Source organism: Polyodon spathula, chromosome 19 (assembly GCF_017654505.1).
Source record: "Polyodon spathula isolate WHYD16114869_AA chromosome 19, ASM1765450v1, whole genome shotgun sequence".
Lineage (NCBI taxonomy): Eukaryota > Metazoa > Chordata > Actinopteri > Acipenseriformes > Polyodontidae > Polyodon > Polyodon spathula.
The window spans coordinates 3,349,916-3,363,025 of record NC_054552.1 but is presented as its reverse complement, the minus strand read 5'-3'; the positions used below and the strand labels follow the sequence as shown (position 1 = coordinate 3,363,025).

At 36.5% G+C, this 13,110-nt stretch overlaps 1 protein-coding gene across 1 annotated transcript in view; it reads left to right on the top strand.

The window, feature by feature from the left end:
- The window catches only part of LOC121295037 (SH3 and multiple ankyrin repeat domains protein 2-like), a 116,482-nt gene that overhangs the window by 83,691 nt on the left and 19,681 nt on the right, over positions 1 to 13,110 (top strand). The window contains exons 17-19 of the mRNA XM_041219324.1: positions 9,971 to 10,106; positions 11,423 to 11,503; positions 11,851 to 11,859. Of these exons, the coding sequence (XP_041075258.1) occupies positions 9,971 to 10,106; positions 11,423 to 11,503; positions 11,851 to 11,859 (226 nt within the window). The remainder of the gene's footprint in view (positions 1 to 9,970; positions 10,107 to 11,422; positions 11,504 to 11,850; positions 11,860 to 13,110) is intronic.

Sequence of the window (13,110 nt, the reverse complement as noted above, 5' to 3'; positions counted from 1 at the left end):
TAGCAACCTCCATGCTGGAGCAAATATATTATACTGTAAGCCCACAGAGTTTGATTCATTTGCCTGGCATTCTGCTACCACAACTCATGGTAAAACCCTCTTCAACGTGTATTCCCAAACATACAGTAATTATTTCATCCTGCACATACTGTAACAAAGCTGGAGACCCAAGTGGCAATTGAAGAACATACATTACTAGTTTACAAAATGTGACGTAAGGATAATAGATTAATATTGTGTTTCTATACATAATTCATCAGCTGGTAAATTAAATGGTCTACTCTTTTGAAGCTGCCCATCAGGTAAACATGTCACACTAATTGATCGTTTTTTAAGAATACTGTGCACTGACAGAGCTTGGCTTGTATGCTCAAATGCAGATGTTGGGTTCAGCAGGGCGAGGCAATCTAGTGCACCACACGGATCAGTCCGACGTATTTACTGTAGATTACTTTGAGTTGCTACTGTGATGTTGAAACACAGGACACAGGAAACACTGACTTCTTTAGGAAGTCAGACATTTGAAATTAGAAAAAGAATAATGCAAATAATAAGAATACTAAGAATACATTATCTATAAAACATAAATCACAATATAGCCTTTAGATTGTACAGGCTATTGTTATATAAAACTGATACAGTCTGATGTTTAAAAGTAATGTTAGTGGCTTGAAAAATTTGTTTTAAAAGGTATGCAATGGGTAGGCTGGTTGGTGATTTCAGAGTAGGAAATTATTGACACAACAGGCAGTACTGAGAGGTATGATGCGCTGTTGCTCGTTTTTAATAATAAATACAAAGGTTGAATAAAAAACGAAACCCTTGTGAAAGTAAATGACACATTGGTCAAAATAGACAGACAGATACCAGCACTGAAAATACAACAAACAGTGCACAAACCCCAAACAAGTATCATGCTGCTCCTTCCAGCATGAGTAGCAATTGTTGTTTTATATTTTCAACTTTCCTTTCCTTCTCTAGCTCCCTTTCTCCACTGCGAACACACCAACCACCAATCAGTTCTGTATAGCAACACAATCTGGATATTAACTACTGTTGTAATCAATACATGGATATTGTACTGTGGCACTAGCACTGCATGTAAAAGCATGCTTAAAAAAAAACAAAAAAAAACAGCTTGCCCCTTTTTTATGTTTTCATCCAATAATCTGAGAAATGCCGCTCACTAGTACTACGTCCCTTCTTGGATTGTTTCTTCTTTTGTTCCAGAGGAATATATACATACCTATGGAAATTACTTTAGAACCCATAAATATGGTGAAAATTACGAACGTTCCGGAACCCGTGTGACCCATTAAAAAACAGCCCTGTAGATGCATAGATACTTGGTGTGCAGGTTAAGGTTGAGGTTCCAAACCTCTGTCACTTGCAGTCTTTGATTAAATTACAGGTGAGACAGTGCCTGCAACACTCCCTAAAGTGGTCTGTGCTACAGTACACTGTACTTCACACTACATGCAGCACTACTTATTAACAAACAAGATCTGTTCCAACTAAACAACATCCCAGTTGTTGTTTATTCATCTGTTCTCATGCTAGGCCTAATCAGTCAATTCTAAAATTCTCTCCTTTAGTTTTAGTTTGGATGAGATTTATTTTGTGTTGTCTGGTATCAGCTAGTAATGGAAGCAATTTAAAACCCAGTTATGAAGTAGATGAGTTTGACCACAAGGGGCAAAGCTCCTGTGGAAAGCTTACATAGTCAAACTCTTCGGATTTACACTCAGGTCAGCATTGATTGATTACCATGCATTTTAAGATAAGAGCTCCGGTGTGCAGAGTGTTTAATCAATACCACTGTGTGAAATTAAGGACACTGCAGCGATAAAACCCAATACTGTGCAAATTCTTAAGAAGCTTATTAGGAAGAGAGCTCTAGTTATTTACCTTTCTGTTCATTTCTTTAAACAATACCCTGGCATGAGCAGTCATGTATATGATACACAAATAACATCTGCCTGATGCTCCAACACTACAGAGATCATATATTTGTTGCAGATTACATAACAGTTTCATTGGAACTCAAGGTGGTACAAGGGAATATGATGGATACCTACAGCAGGAGTAACTGGGTTGAAAACTGTAAAGTTCTTAAAGTCATTGTGCCCTTAATTGCAGGGTTCATTACTAAAGCTGTGGTTGTTAGAAGATATCTACAATAGTTGTAGATTGTATAACTAAATGTAAATGTAAGCACATCACTAACATAAAAGTACGTCAGTGTGGGGCTGGAGCAATAGATCGGGTTAGATGGTGCATGTGTGCTATGTATTTCAAAACATCGTTTTCACAATTAAAGGAACACAGTCTGGACTTGGCATTTTCAATTCCAGACCAGGATCAGACCCCTGCTTTACAGACTCTTGTACTGTATTGGAACTCATGGGCAGGATGGTCTCTTATGCAGCCCTATTTAATTTTTGACCATTTTCAAAGTACTTTCATTTAGAAGGTTCACAGCTGTACTCTCTCTGACTGATAGCTAACCCACAAGTAGGACAGTGGATAATGTTAAAAAGTTAGCTTGTCATTCATTGTTGCATTCATTGTTGACAGTTACATAAAAGAAGCCTTAGGTCACTAGCCCCAAAAAACTGATTTAATTTGAAATCAGCAGGACTGGTTCTATAAGAATTCCCAAGACATAACCTTGCTGCAATTGTGATAAGAATGTTTATAATGATTGCAACAAGGGGGTATTTAAATTATTCCAGAGTTCTACAGATCTCTCTTTAGTTAAACAATGAAGCAGAAATGAAGAGGACGAGCCAGGAAATGCCTTCTTCAGTTCCTAATATGACTGTCATGGGACACCAGGGAATTGTGTCTTCACACATTGTATGCTTCACTTCCATCCTTGCTTCTATTCAGCGTTGTTGTGGTCATGGTGAAAAACTCAATTTATATCTAAATTTCATAGCCCCTCATACAATTAACTTTATGCTATGAATTGTGAGCTATTTGTTTTTAATGTGAATCAGTAACCATCCAGTTGATATTCCGTAGATAATCGTGGCTATCTAATGCTATTAATTTAATTTAAATTTTTTTGTTTTCTCCTCAACAGATTGTGGGATTCCTCTAAGGATCTATTACATAATGTTACATAATCACAGGCTGATATAATGTACAGTAACCTATACAGTAAAAGCTGCAACTGTATGAATCTCAGTGTATAGGCCAGAGTTGCACAGCACAGCTGATCCAGCAAGAACTGATATATTTATGTGATCAGCCTGTTGGAGCCAGTTCTGAAAAAGCCACAGATCATCAAAAGCTTCATCATTCGTTTCCTCTTCCTGGATTCGTGGAATATATAGATGCACAATCAATGGAAGTCTGTCAAGCTCAAAAGGGCAGACTTCTGGGAGCGTGTGTGTATCATCATTTCTGTATTAGTCTATTCTGCATTAGTCTACTTCTGGAGAAAAAAATAAGTTTATATTAATATGAAATACCCCTAGTGTAGCCAGCCAGTACAACATGTTTTTATTCCTAAAAATGTGTCCGTGCTCCTATAAAATGCAGAAAAAATGACACAGAATCTCAGTGTCAGTAATGTGCCACAGGACATATAGTATGTGAATAAAGTCAACAGACAACTACAACAACTGCACTGAATGACCCCATACTCTCTCTCTCTCTCTCTCTCTCTCTCTCTCTCTCTCTCTCTCTCTCTCTCTCTCTCTCTCTCTCTCTCTCTCTCTCTCTATATATATATATATATATATATATATATATATATATATATATATATATAGTATAATTTCAATGGAGTCTGGAGTTTGTTTGTAGAAGCATTTCAGCTACAACAGAAATGAAAAATGAAAAACTAAGCTATTTCTGTTTTGCTTTACTTAATCTTTTTTCTTTTTCAGGCTATTTTTACAGTGTAAATAAAATTGTTGTTAATAGAAGACTTGTGAGGACAGGTTTGTTAAATAATTTATTTTCAAAAAAGTGGGGGACGTTACTACAGTGAATTTTTGCAAATGACTGTGGGGAAATCAGATTCCACAAGGCTCATCGGCTATTGATAATGCGTGATTGTTGAACTTCTCCTTCTTATTGGATTTAGCAATTGTCTACCTCTCCTCATATAGACTTCTCTGTCTTCTAAATTCCTAGGAGGCATTGTATCAATAGTCTTTACTAGGTTGACTGTGTATGCAAATACAATGACAATACCAGTGATTTATGTTCTGGTGTGGTAATAAAGTCTGTTATTATTGATTGCAGTTTTCTAATATGCGTTGCGTACAGTATGGTTGTTTACACATTTAGATTACATTATAAAGCATTGTAATGTCATTGCCCACTTCAAAGAGTTATTCAGTTTATACTATTAGGAAAGATTATATAAAGATTATATCCCAGTATTCCATGGAACTACGACTTCCGATTTCATATCTTAGAGCCATAAAATAAATAATAGGTATGGTAACTAAGTTTGAGTGAATAGAAGTTTAAAGACGCTACCAGAGAAACAAACTCACCAGCATTAAATTAACAGGTAAGCCTATCTGTAATATTTTGCACAGCATTATAAATAAACACTGCTTTACATATTTTTTTGACTGACTACACTTTGATTTTCCAACTTCCTCTGTAGAATAGTGCCATTTTGTGATCGGATAACTCATCCTTTCTCCATTTCTCATTTATTATCTTTAAACACTGGGACTCTAGTACATATTGCCATAATTAGAAAATATATACTAAAATGACCATGGTTTTTGACTTTTTATGAAATGGTTGCTTGACAGATTTAGCAGAAATGCTGTCTCATGGATTGCAGGGAGAGCCAAGCCTGTGTGGTTTGGATCCTGCAGTTCTGTGCTGCAGAGCCACAGGCAGTGCTCCATTGGACTTTGCAGTCGTGCTATATTAGAGAGAAATGTCGGCTCAGATAGTTCTCCTTATCACAGTTCAGGAACCTCTACAGGTCAAGTGATTGACGAGTCTGAGCAGAGACTTCCCTTGCTTGGCCTTGGTAACATCCATCTCTGGTTCAGCTGGTGAAATGAGGTTGACAGGAGGAGTGGAGGTGGCCTATTGATCTGCAGTGCATCTAATAATTTCTGCATAACTGTGTTTTTAAGTTGGTTACATTTTTTCATAACAGTTATGAAGTATTATGGATGTTCTGGTTAAAATTGAGCCAGCTAGGATGGGATTAGAGCAGAAGTAATTGAATGAACTGACATCAGTTTGACTCTACATCCTTTACTAATTTAATTTATTAAATATCTGCCAGCATCCACTGGAACAAAACAGATCCAGTCAGGGCAAAATAAAATTCTGTGTACAGAAATGTAATTATGAAGCCATTGCTAAAAACAAATTGGTAATTCATTGCATATTAGCAGCAGGGGATAGGTAAAGTTACAGTTTGGGTACATTTGCAGTTTTCTCCTGGATCAGTAAACTTTATGTAGCCCTTTCAAAGCTGTTGTATAAAAAGATATTAAGGTCAGACATATCAAGCAGTAGAGAGCAAGATACTGGCTTATTCTCTGGTGCATTGACTTTGTATTTTACTGCTGGTTTCTGTCATTTGACCTACCTGTTAGGGAAAATAGTGTTGTACTATAAGTGTTTTGTGATGCAGACTTGTTGCAGTTTCACATGGAAGCTGTTGGTACTAGAGTCCCCGAGTTTAAAGATAATAAATGAGAAACAGAGAAAGGATGAGTTATCCGATCACAAAATGGCACTGTTTTACAGAGGAAGTTGGAAAATCAAAGTGTGGTCAGTCTAAAAAGAAAATGTAAAGCAGTGTTTATTTATAATGCTGTGCAAAATATTACAGATCGTTTGTGTCTCTGGTAGCATCTTCAAAATTCTATTCACCCAAACTTAGTCACCATACATATTATTTATATTGTGGCCCTAAGATATAAAATTGGAAGCATCTATTAAAAGATATTTTTATGACTTTATAAATTGTTGTGAACATTTTTTGTCATGTTTCACAGGTCTTAGGCAACTTAACCATAGATACTGTACTGTAAGAGAGATATTTCCAAGCTGTCTCTAGAAACAAAATAAAAAGAGCCTTTCAACAAAGGCTACTGTGTTTAGTTTCCGACAAACTGTATGGGAACATTAATCACAACACTGAGCTAACTGCTTGTTAGTGTTTCAATTCAATTGTCAACATTTGCTCTAATCAGAGCCCATTATAGATTAGTTGTGGGGGCTTTTCACCTAGGCAGTTCTGAATCAAAACCCCATTGGTAGAGAAGCCTGGGAAAACCCAGAGCAGCCCCCTCATCTGTGGAGCAGAACAGAGGCTTTTCATTTGCATTCCTGTTAACCCTTTGACTTTCTCATGCCCCACATCCATCAGAGAAACAGAAAGGAAGATTTCTAAAGAAAGTGGAAAGCCCTTTAAAATTCCATCGCCATCAATAAATGCCATTCACTTCATCTAATTGGGCCTCAGTAAACCATTTCAGTCCAAATGCGTCTATTGAGTAGGAAGGACCAATCAGCGCCAAGTCACTGCCAACTTTGCCATCCCTTCTGTGCTTTTCTTTTTTTTTTAAATACATAATTTCCATATGACTTGCAACTGGTCTTACTGTGCTATACTGATTACATAAGTGCTATCCAGCTAATTAATGGTGCATACCATTTGGTTTTTACTTTGGGGGGGGGGGGGGGGGGGGGGGGGGGGGGGGGGGGGGGGGGGGGGGGGGGGGGGGGGTTGGGGGGGGGGGGGGGGTGATCTCCGTTGCTTGCAATTCAGAATGTAGACCAGATGAGATCTTCTAATCTTCTATAGTGACCATACTGATAGAGTGTATTGAGTAAAAGACAATAAATGTATTTGTATTGATCCCAAGTAGCATCATAAAATTTCTCTGCTGGAATCTAGCTCATTCTCATTCTCATCTGTTCTTTTTTTGGTTGAAAATGTGATCATATCTGAATCTGATAGAATTTCTTTGAAAGACACATACATTATTTATTTATGTATTTATTTTAAGGAAATCCAAATTCAGAAAGTGTATCAAGTCAGAAATTTACTTTTTATTTTGTTCAGGTGTCTGTGACAACCTGTACAATAAAGACAGTATGTAGAACGGAACATTTATTAATGATAGCAGATTACTCTACTGTAATAGAAATCACATGCTATGTATTACTTCTGAAGCATTTGGTATTTGGCTATTCCATCTTATTTTCCTGACCGGAGTTAGTACGTCAACAAGTAATGCTGGCTGTGTTTTGTGGTCCTAAAACATCTTCTTTAACACACCTTGGGGGCCTTAATTGCATCAGGTCCAAGACACTATAATCAATGGATAGATATATGGCATTGGTGTTATTCTTAAAAGTGTAAATTAGACCTCTAAAGTCAACCTAGAGTAGAAGCTTTTTTCTTTTGTTAGGATGGTGCAAGTAAATAATCTCTCCTTGGTGTATGCGATACTAATTTCAAGGCATGGTTAATAGAGTGAGATAGCTATGGACTGCAGTCCTTTTTTTTTTTTTTTATTAGATGCAGGTGGGCCATGAAGGACATGGGAGCGAGGGTTAATTTAATGAAATGTCAAGCACATAAACGCTGACTGATACATGAAACGTACTGAAAAGATCCCAGGGACATACAGTGAGAGTGTTCACGGTAATGTCATATAGACTGGTTTAGAGTACCGTGCCAGAGTGGGGAATCCGTCTTGTTTCCATGAATAACTGTACCATTCCATTTCGAAATTCCAATTCACTTTAAAGTCAATGCCAAGACCAATTGAAGAGCTAATATATCCATCTTTTGTACAAAGCAGCCATCCTGCATTGCATGGTTGCCATCAGCTCTGGTTGGAGCCCATGTATCTTAGTCTCCTTTATACTACCCAGCCTCAGCTCTGATTTCATGTGCCAGTTAAGTCCTTTAGGTATTTAAATGATTTTCTGACAACAAGTTTGCCTGTACCATTTGCACTTCTCCCCTTCTGAATTGTGCACTTTAGACCAGCCCTCTCTTCATTGTTGGCTCACACATATTCTATTCCCTCGTGTTCTCTTTGCTGGTTAGAGTGGAATGCCTGGGACAATTAAAACTATACTCAACATATGCTGAGTGTCAAAATAACTTGAAAGAGTACATTGTGGAATTGTAATACCTAAAAAACAAACTAAAGTATTTTACCGTCAGATATTTCAACGTCTCTTAAATGTATAAGAAATGTAGAGTTGAACAGTTGAAAAAAAGATCGAAAAGGGTAGAAGATTAAAGAATGAGTGGTGGAATGGGAATTTGTTTAAGCATCTTAATGATTGCAATGGAGTGGTAATTTTGTAGCAAGGTTGCTTGTTTCCCAATGCTGATGTGTGAGCCCAGACAAGAACTTTAATGTCATGATGATCTGGATAACTCCCAATCCAAAACAAGTCATTAATAATGCTCACCCTGTAGTGAAAATAATACAGGTATTTTATTAAATCATACACAGCTATGCAGCAAACCTACACCCATTCAAACAGCCTGACCTGTATGTTTTGAAACATGTGGCTAAATACAGTACATCAGTACCTAGATGAAAGCTAACCATCCTCTTTTTAGAAGTGTGTTGGTGACGGCATCACCCATGACTATAGAACACTCTCTACACTGTCTCTGAAACAATAGGCACACATATCCAGATAAGAGTGGTATCTTCAGTAACTGTTTTGCTACAACTGCCACGGTTCTGCCAGGTTTCACAGTGTTTAACCAAAAAGAGTAAAGGCTACATGTATTTTAATAGTGCTGTTAAAATACTTGGCTACAGCAGACTTTTATGCATTGTCTTATAGGAGTGAAAAATAAAAAGAGTTCAGGCATTTAGAGTTTTAGGAAAAGTGAACTTATTTCTTTTAGAAGACGTATAATAATTTAGAATGGATTATAAAAGCAGATTTGCTCCAAGCCATAATACAGTAGAGATAGCAATGTTAAACAGTACAAGACAGAAATAGTGAGGTAATGTCTGTAAAAAAATAAAAGGTTATAGTTTAGTTTGCATGTATATGCAGCATCGCGAAGTGAAGCCTGATAATCCACAAGGGACTAGTAAGCTTTCCTCATGAGAACATGTAATTGCGTATCCCCAGGTTGACTAGTTTCTGGTTGTGAAACATGCTAAATATTTTCACTCTGGCTTCAGCAACACGAGTGTAGGTCAGTTAAAATGGCTCTTGTTGAAAGGTCGTGGCACGAATTTAGTGTTTTCTCTATAAAGCATGCATTGTAATTGTGCCTTGCAGGCAGACTTTGTCAGGTCTGACTTTTCATTAAGCGTGTTGGTTAAACATTGAAACAATAGTTGTAGTTAGCAGTTTTCACTATCATTTTGACCTAGAATACCTGTAATACAGTATAATTGTAAATCTCGAACTACTCACTTCTAAATCTTTTGTAGTCATCTTTGTATTACTTTAGTATAAATACATGTTAATTTGGATTCATATGTTGTTTTTTTCTGACTTTATATGGTCGAAAAGACACACATTTGCCCGTTTTCCCATTGGAAATAGTGATATTTTGAAATATCACTGTCCTGGTCACAAAAGCAAAGTTTGTGGGGAATAATAGCCATTTGCTATACTTTTGAGGCATAAGCAGTTAGGAAATAACACTTACTACCCAGGAACAAAAATTGTGTTACATAGTGTTATCTTAAGCTTGTAATATTTTAGTGGAAACAAGCGCATGCAAAGTCTACGGCCTTGGCCTGTGGATTTGAACCCAAGCCCTCCACAGTATTAAACAAAGAAATACATTTTAAAAGAATTGCATTTGTAAATAGCTTCCTCTCGTTGATAGAAATCAGTTCTAAAAATATGTATTATGTTCATAGCCATGCAGGTCTTTTCGCTTGACACATTGCATAATGGTTCATTCATTTTCTTGTGAATGGGTGGTTCCAGCACTTACACTCTGTATTTTCAATTGCAGGTTAATAACGAAAATGTAGTGAAAGTTGGCCACAGGCAGGTGGTCAACATGATTCGGCTGGGAGGGAATCACCTGATTATAAAGGTGGTGACTGTAAGCAGGAATATGGATCCAGAAGACACAGCTCGGAAGAAAGGTAAAAGCTCCTTTTTATTTTGAATAGCAGAGCTAATGTACTTTAAAAGCATGCAATAATATACAGTATATACTGTTTCGCTGAACTACTATGTCTGGATAGAAAGGATTTTGCATGTCCTGAAATAGGTACAGTAGGAACAGCTGTCTTTCCTGTAAACGTGCCATGTGAGTGAGTGTTGGCTTTACTCGACACTTCTTCATATGGACGCCAATCTAGAAAGCCAAGCCCAACAGTCACCTTCAGGTTGACACAGTGATCTTGCTGTTTGGATGTTACATTGTTGATCTTCTTACTTGACATGGTTTAATGCTGAGTCATCTTAGCAGAACGGCTGACCTAAACTTGGCTATTTCAATGCATTTGCTCAATCTCCTTCAACATGCTTGTCAACACAACCAGTCATCTGTATTGTTGGGGGAGTACATCGCTCAGGAACTCATAGTTTGGTATAAAGACTGGCAGAAAGTTAATGGATGAAACCTGCATGTTGGCCAAAACCTGATGGTCACCTGAAGCTAGAAAGAAAAAATCCTGTAATGCTAAAATCATTTGTAGACAGCACTTCAATACAGCTGCAGTAGGATGGAGCCTGAGGGACCTTGTTGTTTCAAGGAAGGAAGATTATGACAACACTTTCCCCACTGTCCCGGTGGAACTAAATGAGAAAAGACTTCTCTGTGCATCACCAGGATCTAACAACATTATACTGGCTTCAGACACTGTGTTGAGGGAGTGTTTGCTTGCTGCTGTACTCCACTCTGTCTTAGTATGATTGTTCACAGAGCTTAAAATGTAATTAAACATTCACTAACATTTCAGCTAAAGCTCAAATAGAAACAGTAACAAGTACTATAAGTATCCTGGAAGTTCATGTTCTATGCATAGTGCTTTTTGAGAAAGCTGCTTGCAGGTGATAATGTTAGAAAAAATGTGAAAATTAACTGAGTTCACAAATCCAGTGTATTTATAGCTTAAAAACTGCCATGTGATGTGTGTGATGATTCTACTGGAATCTCTGAAACGAATGAAAAAGATTTGGTGAAATTAAACTGAAGAAAAAACAGAACTTTTTCTTTCTATCAGGACGAATGGCAGTTATTTTATGTGTTAACAATATAATACAGGTGCTGTGTTTGTTACCGAATGAAGACAAGTTATGCGCGTTTAAAAAAAACAAAAAACTCTTCTAAACACTCCAAAATGACAAAGTTGGTTGCTACTATTGATGTTTTGCAAAGAATAAAATGGTTTAAAAAAAAAAAAAAAAAAAACTATTTCTCCCCCACCCCCTTGTTTCTGGTTTATTATTTAAGCACCTCCACCTCCAAAGAGGGCTCCATCAACTGCATTGAGCATGCGGTCTAAGTCTATGACCTCAGAGCTTGAGGAGCTAGGTAAGCAAGATTCCATTTAAGAAAGCGCATGCTTTATTGGTAAAAGAGCCCAAGCACTGTGCAATATTGCAGCTGCTGCATTTACCATGTGGTTAGCATGGAAGGAAAAGTGCTATAGAAATGATGAGTCACAAACAAATTGCATGCATCATGGGGCAACCCTGATCTGATCCAGTGGCTGCTGTATTTCACGCAAAAAAAGGACCATAACCTTCTACCTTCTACTGAGTGATGCTATTAATCACTTCACAGATATTACTCATACTTAAAACACTAGCTTTTAAATGTGTCGTTTATTGTACACGCCTAATACTGCTTTATTTTTAAATTTCTATTTGCCCCATCAGTGGATAAAGGTAAGCAGCAGGCAATGTTTTTTTTTTTTAACTCCCACCATGTTTGCATTTGTTCTCACATCATATGTTAAGACCCTGCTGTAAATTGTAAAAGCAATGTTTTGTGCCTAACGATATCTATCTATATGTAGATATTAATATAAAAAATAACGTACGTATCCTATTTTATATTATAGTATTATATAATATAGGATAAGTGTGTTGCACGAATAAAATAATGGTATAGCATCACAATATGGCGGAGTGGTTTTCAGAAAAAAATGTCTTTCTAGTCTCTTTCTGTCCTCAAGTGTTGTACCCGTTTTCTAAGTATTGTGTGAAAGAAGTACCTACAGTTCAAATTTGAATGTTAATTCTGTACACAAGTGCTTCTGATTGCTTAAGTGTCTGAACTGCAGTGTTATTGGTTTGTTTTTTTAACTGCGTCATTTTTTTTTTTTTTTTATGTAGTCAGTATTTTCTTGTTCCACTATTTCATTACTGACTTTATTGTTGCTTGTTAGTAATTTTGGTAGCTGGCTTATGATTTGATAGTTTATTTTCCTTTTAGCAGGATTGTGGCATCCTCTGTGACACTTATGCTTCTTTCAAACAGTCCATATATGCATCTGATGTCAATTTGCTGATTGTTGTAGCCACTATAAATTATATTTTCTTGCTTCAACTTTATTATGATTGGCTGAGTCAGCATTTGTGTTATCTCTTGTGTCCTAATATCTTAACATATCAATGTATGCACAGTAGTATAATCTAACTTCTTGCCTTTTGGGAAAACTACCCATTAATAAAAAATGACTTAACTTTCTTACATTATATATTTAAAAGGAAAAAAAAAAAAAAATGTTAGTATTGTAAGAGGGCACGCTGACTTTTCACTGCAATATTGCAGGTCTTCAATTAGGGTTGCTGAAACTGCAGTGCTTGAGCAATCCCTCTTACTGAAAAATCCTTAGAAATCTTATAGTTATATAGTAACGGCGTATATACCAGCACTGAATATGCCCTGCATGTGCTGGAAATTCAAAAGGAAAGTTACATACACAAATTACACACACACACACACACACACACACACACACACACACACACACACACACACACATATATATATATATATATATATATATATATATATATATATATATATATATATATATATATATATATATATAATATATAAATACGTTGGAATACATGTTTTAAATTGCAAATGTTCTCATATACAGGAGTATAAATTGTATTAAATATAGT